The 26,760-nt window shown below is 41.4% G+C and overlaps 1 protein-coding gene across 1 annotated transcript in view; it reads right to left on the reverse strand.

Moving 5' to 3' along the window:
• LOC115459404 (UPF0606 protein KIAA1549L-like) overlaps positions 1–26,760 on the reverse strand; it is a gene marked incomplete at its 5' end in the record, with an annotated part of 63,471 nt that overhangs the window by 17,288 nt on the left and 19,423 nt on the right. The window contains 8 exon segments of the mRNA XM_030189233.1: positions 5,564–5,604; positions 5,606–5,770; positions 12,368–12,537; positions 14,040–14,149; positions 17,692–17,776; positions 17,779–17,861; positions 21,660–21,664; positions 25,426–25,589. Of these exon segments, the coding sequence (XP_030045093.1) occupies positions 5,564–5,604; positions 5,606–5,770; positions 12,368–12,537; positions 14,040–14,149; positions 17,692–17,776; positions 17,779–17,861; positions 21,660–21,664; positions 25,426–25,589 (823 nt within the window).

A 26,760-nucleotide genomic window follows, 5' to 3' on the forward strand; every position in this document is an offset into this window, starting at 1 on the left:
TCCTATTTTGTTTTAAAAGCATTTCCATGTAACTTCATTGAGTGTCCCCTAGCCTTTGTACTTTTTGAAAAAGTGAAAAATCGATTCACTTTTACCCGTTTTACACCACTCGGGATTTTGTAGACCTCAATCATATCCCTCTCTCAGCCATCTCGTTTCCAAGCTGAAGAGCCCTAAACTCTTTAGGCTTTCCTTATACGAGAGGAGGTCCATCCCCTTTATCATTTTGGTCACTCTTCTATAAACCTTTTCTAATTCTGCCGTATCTTTTTTGAGATACAGTGACCAGAATTAAATGCAATACTCAAGGTGAAGTTGCACCATGGAGCGATACATGATATTATAGTATTCTCTGTCTTATTTACCATCCCTTTCCTAATAATTCCGAGCATTCTGTTTGCTTTTTTGACCGCCGCCACCACACACTGGGCAAAAGATTTCAGCATTGTCTACAATGAACCTAGATCTTCAATGCCAGTCACCAGAAACGGCCCGACATTGAATATCCGGGTTTAGCGCCAGTGTCAGAAGGACAGCGTGCTGCCCAGCGCCAGCTGAATATCAGCCAGTAAATACCTACTGTGCCTACAAAAGGTGACACCTGCAGGCATAAGGGCTATTGTAGTTGCCCATACTACTTTTAGACTTATGTTGGAATGTGTCAGCCCCCGAAAACCTACTGTACCCACATATAGGTGACACTTGCAAATATAAGGGCTGTTGTAGTGATGTATAGTTGGGCACAGTAGGTTTCTGGTGGTTTTGAAGAGCTCATCATACAATATAAGGGGGTAACAGTGAAATGTGGACCTGGGACCTTTTATGTGAAGTCCACTGCAATGCCCCTAGGATGCCTGTGCACTTTTTTGCGATATAATTTGTGGAAGATTTGTTTCTGCCATTAGTTTTTGTTATGTGTGACCAATCTACTAAGAATGCTGGAACCACCACCACCACCACCTATACATCCCAATGACTTGTTTTTTGTCTGTTTTTCACGTGGACTTTTTTTTTCCAAAAATTGTCCTAAAAATAGATGCACTGAGCACAATGGACATTTTTCTGGTTTGAAAATGGCCATGTTCAGTACTGGAGTTTTGGATAGTTTTTGCAAAATGTAGAAAAAATTGGATTAGATGTCATATTGAAAATGCCCTTACATGTGTCTTTGCACTCACTGTGATAACCTTAGTTCACATATTCTCAGAATTTGTGTCTATTTGTATGGAGAAATTGGGAGAATTCAACAATCGATTCTTCTAGTAAATGGAATTTTAATCCTTAATGTTCCAGTTCAGTAATAATAGAGTTTAAATTAATTCCAATTATTTCTTGACAAATTTGGTATTATATTGGTTATTACCCTTCAATTTCTTTTTATCATCATTTCCCACTGATGCATCAGCACACCTCTTACACTCAACAACAATGCTTAGTGGCTACCCTGAGGTCAACATTCAAAAGATCTGCATGCCAGAAACCACCTGCAGGCTGTATATTTGAAGGCCCTTTCCTAAGTGATCAGGTAGCCTTTTGCTGCTCCCCTATGTCCTGTCCCATGAAACTTCTGATTCTGGAGGGTCTTAATTCTTCAGTACTAGTCTTTCCCCTGCCTGCAAAATGTTCAATAATGTCATCTGTTGCTTAGTTCAGCGAGTTGACTCTGTGCAGATATTCAACCATTTAGGCCACTTATGAATTTTTGTAGAACAATGGCCATTGTCTATATATTTATCGCTCAGAACTGATAATTTTTCATTGTAATATCATTCTATTACAATCCAATAACTTTGCCTAGTAATTGAATCATTCTTGGTTATATGTTTTTCTTCAATAACTGTTTGTTAAACTATTAAAATTTACCAAATAAATATCTCTTGCCTGTACACATTTATAATCCAAGTAACTTATATGCTAACAAAAAGCATTCTTTAAAACAAATATGTCATCAATACAGTAAACAAACAAAAAAAAGGACATACACACAGTATTCAAATCAAATAAATAGATTTCTAAACAATTTCAAATGAGCAAATCACAATACAATTCTCCCAAATAATGATATCGAGTTGATGAGTGACTGACTAGGCTAGGAACTGGTTGAGTGCAAGGCGACAGAGTGTAGAGGTAAATGGAGCTTATTCTGAGGAAAAGGAGGTTATCAGTGGTGTGCTGCAAGGTTCGGTTCTTTTTAATATTTTTGTAAGTGATATTGCTGAAGGGCTGTCTGGTAAGGTTTGCCTCTTTGTGGATGATGCCAAAATCTGCAATAGGGTAGACAGTCCTGATAGTATGGATAACATAAGTAAGGACTTAGTGAAGCTAGAGGAATGGTCTGGAATTTGGCTACTAAGATTTAATGCTAAAAAATGCAGGGTCATGCATTTGGGCTGCAAAAACCCAAGGGGATGGTACAGTTTAAGGGGTGAAGAACTTTTGTGCATGAAAGAGTAGTGGGACTTAGGTGTGATCATATGTGATGATCTTAAGGTGGCCAAACAGGCAGAAAAGGCAACAGCAAAAGTTAGAAGGATGCTTGCGTGCACAGGGAGAGGAAATGCCAAGTAGGAAAAAGGAAGTGATGATACCCCTGTATAAGACTTTGGTTGAGACCTCATTTAGAATATTGTGTACAATTCTGGACATCACACCGTCCAGAAGATATAAACAAGATGGAATTGGTCCAGAGGGCGGCTACTAAAATGGTCAGTAGTCTTTGTCATAAAGCGTATGGGGAAAGACTTAAAGATCTCGATATATACTTTGGATGAAAGACAAACAAGGGGAGATATGATAGAGATGTTTAAATACCTATGTGGCATAAATGCTCAGGAGGTGAGTTTCTTTTAATTGAAAGGAAACTCTGGAACGAGGGAGCAGAGGAGAAAGGTGAAAAGGGATGGACTGAGGAAATACTTCTTCACGGAAAGAGTGGTGAATTCGTGAACCGGCCTCCCAATGGGTGGAGACAAACAGTATCTGAATCAAGAGAGCTTGGGACAAATACATTAGATATCTAAGGGAGAGTAGATGGCATGGATGGGCAGACTGGGTAGGCCAATATGGTCTTCATCTGCCTATATTTTTCTGTTTCTATGATTTGATAAAACTTTCTTAACCAACCTTCAAAACTATAGGACATCAAAGCAGTTTATAATATAACAAAAGAAAAGGAAATTTATTCATTAACATATTTACATATTATATTATGCTCTATTGCCAAAGGTTCTAGGTGGATTACATAATTACATACATAATAGTAAAGACCAAGGCCCCGATATTCAGACCACAGCACATAGCTGGGCTGTCTCCCACATTTGGTGCTAAACACAGACATTCAATGCTGGTCTTTTTCCAGTGACCAGCACTGAATATCCAGTTTAACTTTGGCCGGTCCGATTTTAACAGGCCACATTGATATTCAGCGCTGGTCACTTAAAGTCAGACTGGCCAAAGTTATTTGACCTACTGTGGTGGCCAATACGGCTGCCAAACTTGGCTGGTCTGGTTTTGAAAAAATTGGTGGATACATAACCGGCTATCTTTAAGCGGCGACATTCAGTGCCGGATAGCCACTTGTGCCGTTTTAGGAGCCATCTGAATTTAAATATTGGGCAGCAAGAAAATAAGGCAGAAGGATACAGAAATATTTCCCATCATTCTAGGTGTCAAAGGCCTGATTAAAAAGAATTTCAAGCACACTTGGATAAGTTGCCTATACATGTAACATCTTATGAATTCCAGAAGGAAGCTCACTTAGGCATGATGTAAGTACTACAGTGAGTGTTAGCAGCAGATATGAGAAACTGAGATCATACTCCACAATCACAGACTTAGAAATGAGGTTCATTACTGTCACAGTATGCAAGAAACTAACCTATTTGAAGACATTGCTCCTAACAGAAAAGAATGGGAACTCCAATAATTAAGCTAAAAAAAATAGCTAGAGAAGAGTGCCTCACATTTCCAGGGTTCAGAATCAAAGTTATGCATTGAAAGTCAGTCAGCCACAGCACCCAAGAGCAAGCCTGAAAAGGAGAAAAGAACACAAGAACAGCACTGATAGTAGAGGGGTCAGTGCCAAGTGATTATTCTGGGGTCCTTTTACAAAGCCGCAGTTAAAAGTGGCCTGCAGTAGTGTGGTTGCGTCTTTTAGGTGCATCCTGGGCCACTTTTTACCACCGCTGAGAAAAAGGCTATTTTTTAATGGGTCTGTGCTAATATTAAAAACTAGTGAGTGCCTATTTACGGCCTCAGCCCTTACCACCATCCATTGACCTAGCGGTAAGTGCTCATATGTTACCCACGCCATAACCATGCAGTACACGCCAGTGTAGGCTGGCTGCATGGAACGCACCCTATGGTAGAAAATAGAAAATTATTTTGTACTTTGGGATGTAGCATGCGCCAAACTCTGAAATTACCGCCAGGTGCACACTGCTACCCCAGAGGTAGTGCCGATTGGGCATACGTTAGCCCTCCCGCGCCATTGTAAAGAGCCCCTAAGTGTATTGAGTGGAAAAATAGAAGACCTTCAAGTACCAAACAATGCAGTCGGAAACCAAGAAGATGTGGCAGAAAGATACGGAACATAAGAGTTGCCATATTGGAATAGACTGAAGGTCCATCAAGCCCAATATCCTGTTTCTAACAGTGGCTAATCCAGGTGACAAGTATTTCACACTGTATTGGGAGCAGCAGGCTTGATTAAAAGCTATTTACAAGAACATCTTAATAGGTTTGCTTATGCAAGTTATGTCTCATGAACTCCAGAAGAAAGCTTGCTTCTGCATGTCGCAAGTAGCAATAAATAAATAAAGTGAACGTTAGCAGTAAATTTGAGATACTGAGATCATATTCCACATACCCTGGCATAGGAAGTGAGGATCATTCCTGTCACAGTAACCCATTTGGAGACACTGAAACTAAAACCTGAGGATGTCCACATATACATATAGAGTACATCGTAAGGATTCTTGCTTATCTTAGGTGCTAAACAAGTTTTTGAAAATTGATTAGTATAGTTGAGAGATAGATGTGGGATGAAGGAGTTATAGGCTGTGAGACATATATTATTGTAGGGTGCCTGTTATACGGGAAGGGAAGAAAGAAGATACTATAAAATCGCTTCAGAAAAGCATGTATAAATTGAAATATATCAATTAGTAATCAGGTTCTAGAAGGGAAGGTTCTGAAGACAAGGAGATTACTTACTTCATACAGAAGATATAGAGAAAGGAGCAGCTAGTTGCTGTAAATGAATAATAGAAAGATGATCCCCAGACTGAAGCTGGTTCAGTGTGCAGGTGAAGGAGGCTGGGCAGCTAAGGAATGCATTCATGAAGAATGATAGCTCTCCTTCCCTTTAATGGGACGCCTCCTCTTATCCACACATATCTGAATCTCTTTAGAAGTAGGTAGTGTGAACCTGAAAGATTTGTACTTTTCTTCAGCACATGCTAAAATAAAAAAAAAAGTTACAGGATCCTGTACATTATTCAAGAAGTACTACAGCCATTTTTGTACTGCTGAGTGATATACAATGAATATAGGAAGCGCCTACCTGTTTTTAGACGACCCATCAGTATCTGGATTCAAAACGCTGTTCGATTTCCCTTTGGGTTTTTTCGTATATTTGTTTGGTTCTTTCTGTCAGAGACTTGTTGCCATCGATCTGAGGAAAGTCGTAGTAACCCTTTCTCTTGGCTTTCAGACGTAGCTTATTACGATAATGCTCAATATCTGACTTCTGTTTCAAAGCCTTGTTAACCTAGTGAAACAAAAAATACATTTTCAACCAGAAGACTTCTGTGATGCTTCCACTCTCAGTTTGGTGGCTGCATTTTAGTCCTAATGCTCCACTTAATTTTGTTTTTACTCAGGGCTGGAATTAAGGGGGTGCACATAAGACAGTTACCCTGGACTTCAATGCCACAGGGGGCTCCGTCTGCCTAAATTGGAAGGAAATACAGCCTTCTGGTGGGCTTTGAGATCTCCTTTTAAATTTGTGCCCTAGTCCCCGCTCCCCAGCATGCTTAACACTGGTCCTGTTTTTCCTTTAGCAGAACCTTGTCTGTTAGAATGGGTAACAGCTAGGCATGCAGCCTCATCAATAGTCACTTTATTTGAATTTACAAGTGTGTAGAGCCTGTTCACTTCACAGACTGGATAAAGCAAGACAAAAGTCTCTTTAACTTCACGTACAGTGGTGGAAATAAGTATTTGATCCCTTGCTGATTTTGTAAGTTTGCCCACTGACAAAGACATGAGCAGCCCATAATTGAAGGGTAGGTTATTGGTAACAGTGAGAGATAGCACATCACAAATTAAATCCGGAAAATCACATTGTGGAAAGTATATGAATTTATTTGCATTCTGCAGAGGGAAATAAGTATTTGATCCCCCACCAACCAGTAAGAGATCTGGCCCTACAGACCAGGTAGATGCTCCAAATCAACTCGTTACCTGCATGACAGACAGCTGTCGGCAATGGTCACCTGTATGAAAGACACCTGTCCACAGACTCAGTGAATCAGTCAGACTCTAACCTCTACAAAATGGCCAAGAGCAAGGAGCTGTCTAAGGATGTCAGGGACAAGATCATACACCTGCACAAGACTGGAATGGGCTACAAAACCATCAGTAAGACGCTGGGCGAGAAGGAGACAACTGTTGGTGCCATAGTAGAAAATGGAAGAAGTACAAAATGACTGTCAATCGACAAAGATCTGGGGCTCCACGCAAAATCTCACCTCGTGGGGTATCCTTGATCATGAGGAAGGTTAGAAATCAGCCTACAAACTACAAGGGGGGAACTTGTCAATGATCTCAAGGCAGCTGGACCACTGTCACCACGAAAACCATTGGTAACACATTACGACATAACGGATTGCAATCCTGCAGTGCCCGCAAGGTCCCCTGCTCCGGAAGGCACATGTGACGGCCCGTCTGAAGTTTGCCAGTGAACACCTGGATGATGCCGAGAGTGATTGGGAGAAGGTGCTGTGGTCAGATGAGACAAAAATTGAGCTCTTTGGCATGAACTCAACTCGCCGTGTTTGGAGGAAGAGAATGCTGCCTATGACCCAAAGAACACCGTCCCCACTGTCAAGCATGGAGGTGGAAATGTTATGTTTTGGGGGTGTTTCTCTGCTAAGGGCACAGGACTACTTCACCGCATCAATGGGAGAATGGATGGGGCCATGTACCGTACAATTCTGAGTGACAACCTCCTTCCCTCCGCCAGGGCCTTAAAAATGGGTCGTGGCTGGGTCTTCCAGCACGACAATGACCCAAAACATACAGCCAAGGCAACAAAGGAGTGGCTCAGGAAGAAGCACATTAGGGTCATGGAGTGGCCTAGCCAGTCACCAGACCTTAATCCCATTGAAAACTTATGGAGGGAGCTGAAGCTGCGAGTTGCCAAGCGACAGCCCAGAACTCTTAATGATTTAGAGATGATCTGCAAAGAGGAGTGGACCAAAATTCCTCCTGACATGTGTGCAAACCTCATCATCAACTACAGAAGACGTCTGACCGCTGTGCTTGCCAACAAGGGTTTTGCCACCAAGTATTAGGTCTTGTTTGCCAGAGGGATTAAATACTTATTTCCCTCTGCAGAATGCAAATAAATTCATATACTTTCCACAATGTGATTTTCCGGATTTAATTTGTGATGTGCTATCTCTCACTGTTACCAATAACCTACCCTTCAATTATGGGCTGCTCATGTCTTTGTCAGTGGGCAAACTTACAAAATCAGCAAGGATCAAATACTTATTTCCACCACTGTAATGTTCCTGCAGCCCTTGTCCCCAACAAAGCCCCACAGTCCTTGTTAAAGGGAATGTTATTACTAGATATAAGTGTCTTGGTTTATTTATTTATTTAGATTTTGCTCACACCTTTTTCAGTAGTAGCTCAAGGTGAGTTACATTCAGGTACACTGGATATTTCTCTGTCCCAGAAGGGCTCACAATCTAAGTTTGTACCTGAGGCAATGGAGCAGCAGTGGGATTTGAACTGGCCACCTCTGGATCGCAAGACTGGTGCTCTAACCACTAGGCCACTCCTCCACTCTTGTTCTTTTAATTTAATAGAGTTCTTTTCCTATTTGATTTTTTTATAGATATCCATTGTAAGTACAGCCATTATAACAAGTTTTAACAAACGGTAAACAGTCTCAATGAGCACTAATTTTGTCTTCACAATTAATTAAACTAGTCCTTGTCTTCACAACTCACAATTAACCAAACTGAAGGATTAGAACTTCATGTGGCAAGGAAAAATAAGTATTGCCATACTGGGACCGGCCAGAGGTCCATCAAGCCCAGCATCCTGTTTCCAACATGGCCAATCCAGGTCACAATGCCCTACTTACTTATCTATTCATTTATTTATTTGGATTTATCTACCACCTTTTTGAAGGAATTCACTCAAAGTAGTGTACAGCAAGAATAAGTCAAACATAAGCAATAGACAATTACAGCAGTAAAAAATATTCAAATAACAATACAAAGAGGCATATTTTCAAAGCACTTAGCCTTCCAAAAGTTCCATAGGTTTCTATGGAACTTTGGAAGGCTAAGTGCTTTGAAAATAGTGCCTCAAAGTATCTCAGAGTATACTATTTACAACGTCAACACTACTTATGCAAAGGTTAATGGAAGCATGGGTGGAAAGTGTCTTCTGCCTTCCCTGGGATCTGTCTTTGGACAATGCAATCTCAGCTTGGAACACCCTCGGAGGATCCCTTACCTACACATGCCAATGAGCAGATGTAAATCCTGGCATGGGAATTTTTCCCATAAATGAGTATTACCTTTGTAAATGGGAAATAAACTTGTAGGCTGTAGTCCTATCCAAGCTATGTCCATACCACACCCCCTTGAAATCTCTGCATGCTTGTGGATATCATATGTAAATAGCGGCTTTGTGAAATAAATGTTTACCTGTATGCGATGTACATGTGTAAATCCCACCATTTCCATGTGGATATGTTTCTAAAATGGCAGCTTAATTTGTGGCAATTACCCCTAATTGATGAGTTGACTGATAGAGGCTATTCTAGAACCATACTTAAAAAAGCCTACCGTAGAGCCAAATTCAACAGTAGGGAATTACTTTTGACCACCACTACTAAGGATAAGGACAATGAAGAGTTGTGCACTATGGTCATGCAATATATGAGGCCAGCCCTCTTCTAGCCAGACTAATCAAAAATAGATGGGAAATCATACAATCGATCCCTGCTTTTAAGAATGTCAACCTACGGATTGCATATGCAAGGTGCAACAATATCAAAGAATTAATCAGTCCAGCAGACCTTAGAACTGCGAGAAAACAAGATACAAACGACTGTGTGGTCACTTTAAATGTGGCCTTTGCCCTATCTGCTCTATTACTAAACAGGTCAAACAAATATATATTTCAAAAGACCAAAAAACATCATGTTTTTCGCCACTTTACCAATTGCTGTCAGACTACGTTGTTTATGCAATCAGCTGTCCCTGTGAGAAATTATACGTGGGAATGACCACTAGAATGTTAAAAGTAAGAATATTGGAACATCGATCAAATATTCGCAGACAAGCTGTCAAAGAGAACCATGGTAGAATATTGCATTGAGAAAAATCATAGATTTGAAGATCTTCAATGCGATGCAATTCGATAGAATTGATGCATCAAACAGAGGTGGAGATCGTAAAGCTGGAATTACAGAGACGATAGGCTCAGTGGATATTTGATTTAGATTCATTAGAGCCTAATGGCCTCAACAGCTCTATTGACTGGCATGTTTTCTATTAGTCAACCAGTTAATCTTTACCCAGCTAATCAGTCATCAATCATTAATGCAAGTCAATCTAGATCTCTATAAACGTCAGATGACACACAGATGACGCTGAGACGCCATTTGAAATGCATGGTGCTTCCGTCAAGCTGTAAGCGGATCCAAGTGTCCTGTGCTTATGTGCATTTAACTATACGTTTGGTTCTTTTCCTGCTCAAGTTTAAATTTTCCAATTTTTGCAGAATCACAGCATCGCGATTCAACGCTCTGTTCCTGAGGAAGCCTTGATGTTAGGGTGAAACGGAAGTGGCCCCCGTCGAACACAAAAGATAAGAGTGTTTAACTTTGTTATTAAGTGAAGCAATGCTGGAAGCCTAACAGTGCAATAATCTAGGACCATACCTTTAGATAAATTTAATATGCTTGATAAAACTTTGAAAAAATAAGCATACACGTTTGACATAATTTTAAAACAAACATACAGTGGAGTTTTTATACCCTAGGATAGAATCTGGGCGTGTGTTACTTGTGATGACGGTAACCTCGCTCTAAACCTGCGACAGTTTGTCCCAGGTTTCTGAGGGTTTTCTCCACTTTTAAGCACACCTTTTTGAAATTTCTATTCTAGAGTCACTGCACACTTTGTATCACATTACGAGCCTTAGACTCTAGACAATACTGCAGCACGGCAATCTTTTCGAACTCTATATAGTGCACCTAGAGATCCGTTGTGAAATACAAGCGTATTCTGCAACACGTATAACTTGGTTTAACAAGCAATCAGTGTTGTTAACAGCACTTAAGCAATAATGAGCACTAATAATAATTAGAATTTACATGCACAAGTCCCTAAGCATAGTCTGTAGCACACTGCGCCTACATTTAATGCACACAGGCAAATAGGGGCATGCTTCTGGGTGGGGAAATGGGATTTCGTAGGTGTTTGAAGATTGGCGTGTGTTTGTTATAGAATATGGCCCTCTGCACCTAAATCTACACGCTGGGATTTATGCCACATTTTCATTGGTGTAAATAGACGATGTGTAGTTTAGGGCGCTAATATCAACTAAGCATATTGTATATACCGTGCCTAAATCTAGGCGCCGCTTATAGAATACGCTTAGGCAGAAATGTTTTCCGCAGATTTTCTAGGGGCATATATAAAATCTGGCCCTTAATGTGCAAATACTGCAAACAGAGATCTAAGTTTGTGCCTGAGGGAGTAGAGTGTTAAATGACGTGCCTAAGGTCTCAGATGGGTTACAGTTAATTTTCTTATATTCCACTAATGCCGTTTACACAGTTCACAGCGGATTATAGAAAGAACACTAGAGCATAAAAATGTCTAGGATGTAACAATTATAAGAAAAAGGAAGAAACATCAGCAAAATTAACACCCTCTACTTTTTAGGCCACATACTCGGAAAACAATAAGTCGTAAAGGGAAAGTGAAAGGGAATAGGACCATACTGCCTTTCTGTGTTTTTTTCCAACTACATTCAAGCAGTCTGCATGATATATACAGGTACTTATTTGCACCTGGGGCAATGGAGGTTTAAGGGGCCTTTTACAAAGGTGAAATGAAAAATGGCCTGCAGTAGTATAGACGTGTGTTTTGGGCGCGTGCAGAATCATTTTTCAGCACCTGTAAAAAAATGCCTTTTTTTTTTTAACTAAAATGGACATGCGGCAAAATGAAAAATTTCCAAGCGTCTATTTTGGGTCTGAGACCTTACCGCCAGCCATTGACCTAGTGGTAGAGACTTATGCGGTAACCGGGTGGTAATGACCTACACGTGTCAAATGCCACTTGGTGAGCGCCCAATAGGCATGTCCGAAAATAAAAATTATTTTTCGGATGCGCGTATCAGACGCGTGGCAAAAATGAAATTACCGCAAGAGCCACGCAGTAGCCAGACGGTAACTCCATTTTGGCGTGTGTTGGGCACTCGTAGACGTTCATGTGGTTTAGTAAAAGGGCCCCTAAGTGACTTGCCCAGAGTCACAAGGAGCTGCAGTGGGAATCGTTCAGGATCAAAGTCTGCTGCACTAACTAGTAGGCTACTCCTCCACTCCATGACAAAAGATATAAATTAATAAGGAAAACTCTCCAGAATTTAGTTGCCCAATATGAAAACAGACTCATAAAATATTCATTCATGAGAATACCCTTAGTTCGAAATAAGTGCAAGACAACGAGAAATAACAGTAGACATCTCTTGTAAGTCAGTAGAAGCGGGAAATATAATTGTAATATCATCCACATATATATAATTCATACATCCTTCTTTCTCCAATAGTCTTCCTAATGTTGACATCAAACATAAACAGGGTCAGCGACAAGGGCGAACCCTCAGGCACACCTGAAGGAAGTGACCAACTTTCCGACATATTACCCAAGAATTTTAAACAATAGGATCTATATGACAGGAAGCCCCTGAATCATGGCAAAACATTTCCAGTGGGATTCAAACCCTGGCTTCCCTGGTTTTAGCTTGCTGCTCTAACCACTAGGCTACTTCTCTACTCCCAGGGGTAAGGGTGAAGGTTATTCCTGCGTATGGTAGTTCTCCTTACCTCACCATTAATTATAGCTGATTCTTCGGGGGCTGGGTTAGCGAGAGGCAGAGTCACAGGTTTTATTGCAATCAGCTGTACAGATCCTGAAGATGTGTCAGGTGGACCAGTACGTATTTTGGCGCCATTATCAAACAAAGTGCTTCTTTCCTCTTCATCGCTTATAATTCCTGGAGCACAATAAATTAGAGGTAGAAATTGGTCAAGTCACTGGTTTATAGATTCAAAATTGGCTACAGATATAATGTGCCTTCCGCCTTCCTTTTGGTAGGCAAAAGAAAAATGTTAGACTTAAGGCTTTCGGTTTTTCTTTCAACCTAAACCAATTACATAACTATCTAAAAATGTGTGAGGCAAAATTTAAATCCAGAGCTAGCCTTAGAATCACCTTTTCTGACATATATTCAAACTCTGTTGCACTCATGATTCAAGCCCGAGTCTGAGCTCCTGGAGTGAAATGCAATAATACACTTACAGAAAAGGGGTAAGTATTAAAAAAAGAAAACCTAGCAAAACAAGATCATACAAGCATTCATGCAATAAAATGAAATGTGTAAATGCTTAGAACAGCCTGTGAGATGTACAAATGGTTACAATATGACCCTCCATTATTCAAGGTCTTTTCCCACTGGAGACAAAGCCTTAGCCATCTGGCTCATTATATTTAGTATAGAACTGACAAAAATAAACCTGTTTCTGCAGCAGGATTTAAAGCTAGCTCTGCCTTTCTGATGCTCTATCATCTTCTGGTGAATTTTGGAATCTGTAGGCTGGTCCTTGAAAGGAAGAAGCAAGTCTACAAATACCATAGTACACTGGGAATGACAGAAACTGGGATCCCCATAAGCCTCCGAGAGTGAAAAAACACTTGTTATCTCCCTTTGCTCCTTTGTACTTTCAGCTCTATGGAAACCAGGGTTGTGACTCTGGTGAGATGAGCCTCCATTCCCACTACCCAGAGATGTTACCCCTGTTTTATAAATGCCCCTTTCCTGTACTGTAGTTTGTTCACTAAGGACCCCTTTTATCAAGTTGCGGTAAAAGAGGGCCTGTGGTGGCATCAGCGTCTGGATTTACCACGCACCAAGGCCTCCTTTTAACCACAGCGGGTGAAAGGTTGTTTTTGCCCCCCCCCCCCCAAAAAAAAAACCGAAATGGCCCTATGCTAATAACAGGGATTGGAATGCAGCCATTTCCGGGGGAAGCCCTTTCTGCCATCTATTTAGGTGACGGTAAGGGGCTCCCACGCTAACCCAGCAGTAATCATTACCGCTGGGTAAGCCCAGCACAACAAAAATTTAAAATATTTTTGTCTCAACCGGAAATGACATGTGCTGGGGGGTGGAAGCTACTGCCAGGCTCCTGTAATAGCCCATCAGTTGGTCCCGATTTGATGCACGGCAAAGCGGCGGTAGCTCTACTGCCACTTTAGCAGTCCTCAGCTTGGGGTCATGCGCTAGGGCTCATTTGAGTCCTAAATCTGGCCACTAGGTGTATTTCTTGAGCAATGAATGCAATAGCCTCAATCTGGCCTCTCTCTAGGCACTGTGAACACTGTTTCCACTTTACCCCAGCCCCAGGGATCAAACCAAGCACGTCCATAAAGCTTTTTGCAAGCCCAAGAAGAGCGCTCAATTTGCAACACTTGTGAAATCTAAAAGCCATTTCTCACCATTGCTCTTTCTTGCTCCATCCTTTCTTGATTTCTGTGGTGAGTTTTTCCCCGGGTTTGGTTTTCCTACTTCATTACTGTTCAGGGAACCATTCCCACAAGACAACTGACTGTAAACAACCATAATAAGTTATTTTTTGTTTATACAGGATAAACAATTCATAGTTGATTCATTTAAGCAAGTTGTATTAGTTTTTATATTACACACAAAATACAGGAATAGAAATTATAATATTGAAAAACCATCAAATCCATTATAGTTAAATACTAAAATCATATTATTATTTTTTCTTATATACCACCTGCAAGCCTGAAAGCTATTGAAGCAGTGTATATTCAGGTACAAGTAGATATTTTTCTGTCCCAGGAAGGATCATAATCTGAGTTTGTACCTGAGGCAATGGAGGGTTAGGTGACTTGCCCAAGATCACAAGAAGCAACAGTGGAATTTAAATCAGGCTCCCCTGTCAGCTACAAATCATTCAAGATTATGTTTCCAGACCAATCTATATTTACAGCTACAGTATGACTCCATGATTAGGGCATTTATAATAACTGGGTAACTATTTTTTTTCATACAATGCACAATTAGCTCTGGAATTGTTACTGAGAACATGGTAAAGCAATTAATGTAGGTAGGTTTAGAAAGGGTTTAGACAACTGTCCATAAACTATTATTAAGATAGACTTGGGGAAAGCAGCATGGAATCTATCAACTTTTTTGGATTCTGAGGTGCTGGTTTGGCCACTGTTGGAAAACACAGTGCTGGGTTTGATAGACTTAATTTTATTTAACAAAAAACATTATTTAAAGAAATTGGAAGCACTACAGATAGTAAACAACGAAAGCAAGTATGAAAAGAAAAATACACTACGGTCACCCAGTAATAGATTCAAAGTCACAAATGGGATAGGGACACATCTAAAGGATGGACAGGTAATAATGTACAAGAACAAGTATCTTCTAGTGTTAAAGAAAGTAAAATTAAAATCAGGTAACTTTGTAACAAGGCACAAGGCAGAAAAGGCACAATGGGTGGGTATGCTGCTGACATATGTATCTTTATGAAATAGTCTCCCTAAGAGATGTCAAACAAAGTTACACCTGTTCTAAGGCAACAGGAGCTTTGTGCACATATGTGTGGGGAAACACTTGGACTAAAGTGTGTGAGCTATCACTATCCACAGCAGTCACTCAGTTTCTGTATCATTTGACTAATAGAGCCGAAAATTTCAAATAAAACTAAGATTTTATGGTTTTGTCATGCTTGCTTAGTTGCTCCTGCAGAGATAACCTTGTTGCAAAATATTTCTTTTCCTGTTGAATCTAAAGCCAAAATACTTGGCGTGCTGTTAGACTCATCTTTACCTTTGAGGCCTCAATGGAAGAAAACGCTGTTTAAGCTGAGGCAACTAACATACTTTAGTCAATCTGCATACATCTTATTAATACAAATGTTATTTCTATCACACTTAGATTACTGTAATGCACTCTATTTTAATCTGTCTGTTAAATTGGTGAGAAAAATGCAATTGATTCAAAATAACGGCCATAAAGGTTGATATTTAATCTCAAGAAATTTGATAATATTTCATCTTATCGTGTTCAATTGCACTGGCTCCCAGTACATTAGAGAATATTGATAAATCTCTTTGGCTTTTTTCAGGCAGTGTATGGTTTCTGTTCATCCTTTCTCACTGATTTGATCTGTGTTACATCAGGTCAACTTCAGAGAGATTATATAGTTTCTGATATTCTGCTCAGTTGCCTTGAAATAAGGAGTTTGAATCTATAGGATAGGGAAATGGTTTTTGCCGATTTTATGATCCCTTTCTGGAATGCGCTTCCTACTAGCATTAGAACAGTAATTGATTATCTTTCCTTTCGGAAGAAAAGGAAGACCTGTTTGTTTTCTAAACCTTATCCTGTTTATGATGAAGTGTAATTGATTTATGTATTTTTGTTCTGCATTGTATTATAAATTGTTTTAATTCTGTAAACCACCCTGGTCCCTTATATACTAGTAAAAAAGGCCCGCTTCTGACACAAATGAAACGGGCGCTAGCAGGGTTTTCCTCGGAGTGGTGTATGTTTGAGAGAGTGTATGCGAGAGTGACTGTGTGTGAGAGAGAGAGTGAATGTGCGAGTGTGTGTGAGAGTGAGTCTGGGTGCGAGTGTATCTGTGAGAGAGAGAGTGTGTGCAAGAGAATGAGAGTGTGTGCAAGTGAGTATGTGAGACACAGTGTAGGAGAGAGAGTGTGTTTCACACAGATACAGTGTGTGTGAGACACAGACTGTGAGACTGAGTGTATGAGACCAAGAGAGTGTGTGAGTGACTGTGTGACACATAGAGAGTGAATGTAATACAGTGTGAGACAGAGTGTGTGCAGACATTGTGTGAGAGTGAGAGAGAAAAAGACATTGATTGTGAGAGAGAGAGAGTGTGTGTGACAGAGATACCCCCCCTCGCTGGTGTCAGGCCCCCCTCCCTCTGGTGTCAGGCCCCCCCCCCTCTCTCTCTCTGGTGTCTGAGCGTTACTGTGCAGGACGCTGAGCTCTGGCTGTGCTTCAAGGAACTGACCAATCCTATTTATAGAATGCACCTCCAACATTCTGAAGGCCGAGAACCTCGTGTGATTGGTCACTTCTGCTTGTGATGAACCCGGAAGTAGTGATGTCAATTCAGGAGATGGATACAGAGAGCAGGAATGCCTCAGCCATGCAGTCAGCTTCAGAATGTTGGAGGTGCGTTTTATTATATAGGATGTATTGACATTGACTTATGGACTCCTTTCAAAGCTGCAAAATTGAGAGCTGGTGGTTCTAATAAATGCTGGTCTTCTGGGTCTGCTGTGGGAAACGTTATCTCATATGCCATTTGCCTGTACAATTTAAAACAATTTTGGGTACCAGCGTAGGATTAGGAATTTGCACTGAGCTCAATTATAAAGTTGTTGTGTAGCAATCAGTTGCTCTATTGCATTTATTAAGTAAGGAGCAGGCAAAGCTATTTGAATATCCATGGTTAGGCAATGATATACTATTTAATTGGTCAGTGGCCATGTCTGACTGGTTAAATAGCTTTGAATATCAGGGGATTATTACTCATCTGTACTTTGATGAATAAATTACAATGAATATATACAACTTTTTTTGCAGCCCTCTGCAAACCTTACCCATTTTCCAGATGGATAAATTCTGTGGAACTGCAAAAGATTTTCTTTAAGAAGCCCCTAAGCATCCAGCAACACCGCAAACCACATAAGTGCTTTTAAATATGAACTCATCTATGTTCCCTGCACCTGCTCCGATGGCGAGTATCCCCAGAGCATTTTAAAAAGTGTTCACTCAAGCATGCGAGATGCTGTTCAGTTCACTTATAAAACTATCCTCAAATTGCATAATTTTGACTTTTAAAAACAGAAAAAGAATCATATTCCTGCAATGAGTTATATATTATATTTGAAATTATGGAGGCAATAATAAAATTGGTTAGAGTGATTCATATGCCACGTGCAGGGGGATTTTCTGTGCCATTCTGAAGAAAGGGTGTTCCTGCAGTACTAGCAGAGCATGGAACTCAACTGAAAAGAAGGGTTTCAGATAACAATTCTTAGCCATTACAAAATGACTTGATATGGAAGTACCTACCTTTTTTCAGTGCCAGTGGATTTGACAGTTTTCACTGTGCTTTCATCTTGAATCATTTCCCTGTCCTGGAAACAGGAAAGGGTAACACTACAGTTTCTTGAGTAATGGGAAGCACTTCATTGTCAGCTCCTTGTTCCCCTAAATGGTGCTTTGCATAATCAATCCTTGCACTGGCTGAAAAGACAAAGTGGTTCAATTGTTAATATTAAGCACCAGGTTTTGTACAAACTCTCATTAAGAAAAAGTGATCCCCCCCCCACACACACACACACACACCTTTAAGTAACAGTGGGAGATGACAGACAGATGGTATGTGTCTTAGGCACTAAAGGGTCATTTTACTACTACTACTACAAATCATTTCTATAGCGCTACCATATACTAAGGTGCGCTGAAAAATGGGCTGCACTAGTGTAGGCGGATGTTTTGGGCACACGCAGATCCATTTTTCAGTACGCCTGTAAAAAAGGCCTTTTTAACATTTTTGCTAAAAATGGTCGTGCGGCAAAATAAAAATTGGCATGCGTCCATTTTGGGTCCGAGACCTTACCTTGCCCATTGACTTAGTGGTTAAGATCTCACGCAGTAACCATGCAATAATCATCTACATGTGTTGAATGATGAATACCACCCAGTTTCCGCCATGAATAGGAAAATTAAATTATTTTCCGGTGCATGTAGCGAATATGCGTAAAAACAAAATTACCGACCAGGCCACGTGGTAGCCAGGCAGTAACCCTTAGTAAAAGGGTCTCTAAAGCTATTCTTCCATTCTGTCAGATAGACTAACGAGAATGAAGTCCCTAGCCCCAATTTGAAACCCCACCCCACCCACCCACAAACACACACACACACACATCCCTTACCTCACCCTGCTACTTATAACCCATCACAGAAGGGGAAAATGTCAAATTAACATTTATACAATTAGGGAACTTATACATTTAGTAGCAGCCACTAATAAGTCTCTTTTAATGCTTTTTCAGCAGCAATTATGTGGATGGCTCTGTGGAAAATCCCTTTTAATTGCCCAGATACTATCCAATGGTGCTGGGGTGCAGTTAGGTCACAGCAAGGGCATAGCAATGAAATTCAGCCACTCTCCATATAGTTAAGTGGTTTATATAGGCTGCTCAACATTTATTTATTGGGGTTTATTAACCACCTTTATGAAGAAATTCACCCAAGGCAGTGTACCTACAGGTGCAGCTCCACATAAAGCTTACAATTTTGTTAACAGAATAGCAATAGTAAAGTGACCAACGATGAGCATAAATACAATCAATGAGGAAAACTTGGAGATGGCAAAGTGAATCAATGTCAGTACTGCAGAACAATCATATAATAAAAAATATGATAAATGACAGACTACAAATGATAACAGGCAGCATGAAAAAGCACATAGTGATAATATTCACAATGTCAGCACAATACAAATGGAACATCTTAATGATCACACATTTGAGCATTCAAATAACATAGATATGATAAATACCATAGGACTCATTTTCAAAACAGAAAAATGCCCAAAAAGTGAATATAGTGGATGAGGTTTTTGCCAAAACATCCAAATCGCTATCTTTGAAACCCATTTTTAAGATGGTTTTCCATGCAGTTTATAGGCAGTGCATCCAAATCACAAGGAGGCATGCTGGAGGCAGGATTTGGGTGTTCCCAAAACTTGGATGCTTTATTGCCATAATGGAACAAAGCAAAAACATCTGGGCTAATGCTAAAAACGGTTTGGTCTAGACCTGTTTCAATCACAACTAAGTCATAAAACATTGCCCTAAATGACCACTGAAGGTATTATAAGGTCCACCACAGAAAGCTATTTACAATATCAATGTCTCTGGTACATCTGATCGCAAATAACACAAAACCAAGACTAATAGCCACCAACTCAATAAAAGTGCTTATAACAGTTCACACCAGTATCATATAAAGAAATATTTTTTGTATGTAGAGTACCCTCAGATATTTTCCACTATTACTGCAGTCAATAATGCTGCTACAGAGTGGCATAGCATTTCTTCATCGGGTAACTCTAACAGAATTTTTTAGGGAGCAACACTCGCTCATTTTTTCATGCTTCCCAATCACCTTTGTGCTATAAATCACTACTTGCTTAAAAATGTATACTTGTCTTGATTGCTGGAGGAAGAAAAGAATTATGCAGCTTTAACAGAAAAGAATAGCAGCCTTAACCCTTGTCCTGAGGAAAATGATTGAAACCCGCGGAGTCGGGCAGTTTCAGGGGAAGGTGATTGATGAACTTTTCAGTGAGGCAAGATAAGTGCACAGTTTCACCAAGTACAAAAGGGCAACTATGATAAATGAGGAAAATGGTGACAATGGAAGTTAAAAGGATTGGCTGCGAAGATTAGGCCTTTTAGTCTGGCATGGATGTTATTTAAAAATACCATCTTGGAAGCCCAGACCAGTTGCATTCCATGTATTTACAAAGGTGGAAAGAAGAGCAAATGACAGCTAGCATGGTTAAAATGTGAAGAGAAAGAGGCTATTAGAGCCAAAAGAACACTCTTCAAAGAATGGAAAACGGACCTGAATAAAAAAAAAAATAAGAAGCAACATAAGCACTGGCAAGTTAGATACAAAGCAATGATAAAGAAGGCTAAAAGAGAATATGAAGAGAAACTTGCCACAAAGGCAAAGACTCACAGTAACAACTTTTTCAGGTACAGCAGAAGCAGAAAGCCTGTGAAGGAATCCATGGGATTGTTAGATCATGAAGTAACAAAAGGGGCACTCAGGGAGGACAAGGCCATAGTAGAGAGACTGAGGCCTCATGATCAAAAGCAAACTCTGGCGCTAGAGGCTGTTAACGCCATACTAGCGCCAGAGTTGCAGCCGACCCATGATCAGAGCCCTCGAGCGCCTGAAAACAGCGCACTCGAGGGCTCTCAGCGCAAGTAGCAATGAATTCTTTGCTTCGGTTTTTACGAAAGAAGATGTAAGAGATCAACTTGTACCAGGAATGGTTTTCAAGGGTGTCGATGTGGAGGACCTGAAAGTTAATCTCAGTGAATCTGGAAAATGTACTGAGCCAAATCAACAAATTAAAAAAGGAGTAGTAAATCACCTGGACCAGATTGCAAGAACCCTAGGGTACTGAAATATCTCGCACATGACATTTCAGATCTGATGTTAGTGATCTGTAACCTGCTGTTAAAATTGTCCACAGCACTTGAAGATTGGAGGATGGCCAGTGCAACGCCAATTGTTAAAAAGGGTTCCGAGGTGATCTGGGAATTACAGACAGTAAGCCTGATGTCATGCCGATCAAAATATGGAAACTATTATAAACAATAAAATTATGGAACACATAGCTAAACATGGCTTAATGGGACAGAGTTAGCATGGATTCAACCAAGGGAAGTCTTGCCTCACCAATTTGCTTCATTTTTTTGAAGGCATGAATAACATGTCAATAAAGGAGAGTCAGTTTATGTATTGTATGTAGATTTTCAGAAAGCTTTTGACAAGTCCCTCATTTGGACTCCTAAGAAAGTTAAAGAGTCATGGGATAGGAGGCAATGTGGATTAGGAATTGGCTATTGGACAGAAAACAGAGGGTAGACAAATAACCATTTTTCTCAATAGAGGAAGGTGAATAGTGGAGTGCCGCAGGGATATGTACTGGGGCTGGTGCTTTTTAACATTTATAATGATCTGGAAATCGGAACAAGTGCGCTGATTAAATTTTCAGATGACAAAACTATTCAAACTTGTTAAAACACATTTGAAAAATTGTAGGAAGACCTTAGGAAATTAGAAGACTGGGCATCCAAAGGGCAGATGAAATTTAATGTAGACAAATGCAAAGTGAAACACAACACAGAAGTACAAATCTCCACAAGGAGTGCAAAGCACAACACAGCAGAGAAATCAAAACTAGGACATAGTTGGTGCCCAAAATTCTTTATTCAACTTCTGGATGACTTGACACTGGCTATGTTTCAGCTGCAAAAGACTGCCTCAGGAGTCTGAAAATTCAGAAGTACAGAATTCACCAATTAGCACTCAGTGCTCACAGATGCACCAATAGAAGTATAAACTGAAATTGCAATACACATTGCACAACACACACCGCAAGAGCATTATGTAGTGAACTTCTTCCTTGAATCAGAAAAGACTAAGACTGGGCATCCAAAAGGCAGATGAAATTTAATGTGGCCAAATGCAAAATGATGCACCTTGGGGAGCATAATCTGAATCATAGTTACCTGATGCTAGGGTTCACCTTGGAATCAGCACCCAAGATAAAGATCTAGGTGTCACTGTAGACAATATACTGAAATCTTCTGCTCGGTGTGCAGGGGTTGCCAAAAAAGCAAACAGTATGCTAGGAACTATTAGTAAAGTGATGCAAAATAAGACCAAAAATACTATGATGACTCTGTATCGCTCCATGGTGCAACCTCACCTTAAGTATTGCATTCAATTCTGGTTGCCATATCTCAAAAAGGTATAGAGGAATTAGAAAAGGTCCAAAGAAGAAGGATCAAAATGATAAAGGGGATGGAACTCCTCCCATATGAGGAAAGGCTAAAGAGGTTAGGGCTCTTCAGCTTGGAAAAGAGATGGCTGAGTGGGGGGGGGGGGGGGGGGGGGGGGAGATATGACTGACGTCTACAAAATCCTGAGTGGTGTAGAATGAGTAGAAGTGAATCAATTTTTTACTCTTTCAAAATATCAGAGACACAGAATATCAAAAACACAGAGTTATAGTGAAAACATCCAAAGTGCACTACATTTTCAATAAAACCATTTCAAATAGAGAAGATATTTAGTATCCTACTTAGGGGCCCTTTTACGAAGCAGCAGTAAGCCCAACATGGGCTAACCATACGCTATTCCGGGACTACCACTGGCCCAACATGGCTGCCGGTGGTAGTTCTGGCTCAAGTGTGCGCTATTTCTGGGGAAAATATTAAAACCCTGGAAATGGTTAGCGTGGCGGTAAGCAGTAATCAGGCATCACCCTTACCACAACCTGTTACCATGTGGCCATTTTTAGCATGTGGGAAAAACAGCCCCTGCCACTACCACAGGGCCATTTTTCCTGCAGCTTGCTAAAAGGACTCCTTAGAGCTTACAGTTACAAATGTGTCACAGAAATGTCATTCTTGTCAAAGCTCATACGACCAGTGTTTCAACTGAATATTTTGGTGTGGATGGCTTCCCTAGCTGCAGTTTTTCAAAACATGGCCCTTCAGTTTTTCTATGGTATCCCTTTCATTGTCATTTTTGATCTTTCAGGGCTTCTTTTACAAGGGTACGTTAGTGATTCCTATGCGGCACAGGTATCACTAGCACGGCTTTGTAAAAGAAGTCCTTAATTTTCACATTTTGTGCTAGTCTTAATCCTCATTTTTAGTTTATTTTTGGTTTTGTTCCAGTCACAATCACAGCTTTACATGCAAGCCTTCATGGTCCCTCACTTCTGTCCCCCTTGGGACAGCACAGCACTCCAGAGCTTCACTCCTGTTTTACACAACTTTTAGATCTCAAAGATTAGATTTTAAAGATTAGCAGAAATGAAGGCTCTACATCCTTGGTTTCACTTTGGTTTCATTTGTCCTGTGTCATTATTATATAGCATTTCTATCCTGGACCTGTTCAGTCAGTATATTTTTATCGCTGTGACATGCAACCTTCTCATGTTTGTCATGATTCAGCACAGAAACGTGCAGTGGCGTTCCTAGGGGAGCTGACACCCGGGGTGGATCGCCGATGCGCCCCGCCCCCCCCGGACGCAGCGCGACCACCCCCTGGTGAAAGGACACCCCCCCAGGTGCACGCCACTGGGGGGGTGCCGCGCGCCTGTCCGCTTCATTCGTTTCCATGCTCCCTCTGCCCCGGAACAGGAAGTAACTGGTTCCGAGGCAGAGGGAGCACAGAACGAATGTAGCGGACAGGCGCGCGGCACCCCCCCCCCCCCCCCAGCGGCGTGCACCTGGGGCAGACCGCACCCACCGCCCCTGGAAATGTGTAATTTCAGATTTTTTTAATCGATTGTTTTGCTTTTTAGATCATGGTGTTAGGGGCCCTTTTTACTACACTACGGTAAAAGTAGCCGTGCAGTGTCCTCGGCATGTGGATTAGCCATGCGCCGTGGTCCCTTTTGCCGCAGCAGTTTTTTTTGTTAAAAAAAAAAAAGGAAATGGCTGTGCAGTAAATATATATTTGCCTTGCGGCCATTTCTGGAGGAGCCCTTAGTGTCTCCTATTTAAGAGGTGGTATGGGCTCCTGCGCTAATCTGGCAGTAACCTGGCAGTGAGCGGCACTTCCCGATTACCACCGGGTAAGCCCCTGGCAGAAAAAATTAAAAATAATTTCCAGCACACCAGAAATGGTGTGCAATAGAGGTGGCACTACCATCAGATCCCATGGTGAGCCAGAATAGTGCTGGATGGGTGCGCAACAAAGCGGAAGTTGCTCTACTGCCGCTTTGTAAAAGGGTCCCTTAGGGCCCTGTTTACTAAGCTGTGCTATAGAGGCAAGCTAGCGATTTTAGGGCACACTAAAAATTAGTGTGCGCTAATGCTAGAACACCCATAGGAATATATGGGTGTCTCTAGTGTTAGCGCATGCTAAAAATGCTAGCAAGCCTTAGTAAACTGGGCCTGCGCCCTGCAATCAGTGCAACCTTTGGTTTCCTCCTGTGCGGCAGGCATGGCATTATCACATTAACTCGCTAGGTGCCGCCACCGCCGCAGGTCCTCCGCTCCTCCTCTCGTTCTTCCTTCCTGTCTCTCTCTATGGTGTGTGCCGCATGGCCGGACAGGCCCTGTCTCAGTGCGGTGACGACGCATATTTCCTCTCTGCATAGGAGCCAACTTTTCAAAATTATTGGGGGTGCTAAACTCAATGAAAATAATCCCTCCCTGGACACATACAAGGAACTTTAATATGGGGGTGCTCAAGCACCCACAGAGTCGGCTCCAATGCCTCTCTGGTTGAGTGGCTCCTCTCCTGTGCTCAGTGTGCTGTGGCTGCCTGCGCCTCCACCGTATCCGATCGGTCCGGCCCTGGGCTCACTGTACAGTGTACTGTACTGTCTACAGTCTAGCTAGCACGGTGCAGCAGGGCTGCTGGAATCGGATTATAATCCGGTTGATGGTCTCCCAACCCAACTCCTCGAGTCCCAGCCAGGGCAAAACAGAGGTCACAGGACAGCAGGAGGAGACAGCAGACAAACCAGAATTGTTTTTTTTGTAAGGTAATGACTAATTAATTTTCCAATGACAATTTCATATGTATTTTACTGACTGTAAAGAGAAAGAGTCAAAGACTGATTCCCAGCAGTGTCCCACTCCCTCCCTCCCCCCCCCCCCCCCCCCCCCCCCCACACACATTATATACCACTTAATAAGGGCACACATTGATTAAAGTTTGCAAGTCATAAAATTTAGATAAGGCTGAGCCAAAGTGGAACTGAAGGGCTCGACTAAATGCCTCAGAGCTTAATAAGAAAAGAACAGTAAATTTGGCTCTTCGTTTCCCCCATGTCTATCAACTGTAGACTATGGACTTTTCCTCCAGGTGTATGTATGTGTGTGTGGGGGGGGGGGGGTCCTTAACATTGTTTGCCCCGGGCCCAGCTATGTCTCTCGGCAGCCCTGCTGTATAATGGTAAATTTATCTGGGCTCTGCTCTACTCAAGAAAAGTCTAGAATTAGCTCTGTACGAGTAGAGTTAGCTTCTTACCTTCACTCTTGGGGGCATGTTTGTCATTGGTTCAGGTTTGAAGTCATTTTTATTCTTCCTGCACAGAACTGCTGTGATAATGATGATTATAACTGTTACAACAGTAATTGGAGCCAGGACTGCTGCAATAACCCACAAGTTGTTTGATGGATTTTTTACAACAGCTGCATAATCAACAAAAACATCATAAATTATTGAAACAATCTCATGGAACATTTACTGTCCATCATCTACAATTAAACTCAAGAGATTTTTTTTATATTTAGTCTGTTAATAACAGTCTATGAGCAATAAGTCAGTTTGGGAAAATGTGGCAGCTTTCATGTGGATTAGGTGATTTTGATATGATACAAAAAGGTATCAAAATATAGAATCAGACAACACAGGGAATATTTTTTCACAGAAAGGGTAGTGGATGCCAGGAACCCTCCCAAATAGGTGATGGAAGTAAAAAAAAAGCCAAAGACTTTAAAAAAGTGGGATGACCACAGAGGAACCCAAAAGGGCAGGAGGATGGAAACCAAACAGAATACTTCAGCTCAAAACAGCTATGAAATTACTTTTGCAATTGTAAAGAAGCCATTGGGGAGTAAACCAGAACAGCACAGCAGGTTCAACTAAAAAACAAAGTTATGGGGGAAGTAACCTGCACTGTACAGCAGTTACAGCCCTAAAAATGAAGGCACTTTATGCTCACCAATGCCCCAGTGATCAATTTCTCCACACTGTTGCAAACAGCGCTTTAAAATTACCACCGGCACAGCGCAGGAAAATAACACCCCTAGGATCAACGCTAATCAGATGCAAATTCATGTGTATTATTAGCATTGACCATGGGGTGACTTCTGCAGGAGGATTGTGCCTCAGCATGCGCTCAGACACAATCTTCCTGCAGAAGAGTTTTGACAGGTCCAGGATCTTCTCCCAGGCTTGTCAAACCTACCTCCAGGCCCCCCATCCCGCCAAACACTGTCACAGCCCTGGGAGTTCAGTGGACTCCTGGATCTCCCACCTTCCCAATGGGTAAGGCCCCCTACAAATGCAAACACACTGGTGGTCCAGTGGGACCCCTGTCAAGGACACATCCCCCCCCCCCAATATCACCCTGGTGGCCTAGCGGCGACCTCACCCCCCAAACCCCTCATACCTTCATAGAGGAGGGACATAGTCTTACTCCCACTGGGCACAACTCAAAATGGTGGCACCCAGTCCTGCCTGGCGCACCATTTTTTGGTGGGGGGGTGTTGTGGGATCTGGGGGTGCACTGAACCCCCAAGGCTGACAGTGACAGCCCATGCAGACAGCTGCAACCTGTCACCCACCTACTGTCCTTCT

This window comes from Microcaecilia unicolor, unplaced genomic scaffold, assembly GCF_901765095.1.
Source record: "Microcaecilia unicolor unplaced genomic scaffold, aMicUni1.1, whole genome shotgun sequence".
Classification (NCBI taxonomy): Eukaryota; Metazoa; Chordata; class Amphibia; order Gymnophiona; family Siphonopidae; genus Microcaecilia; species Microcaecilia unicolor.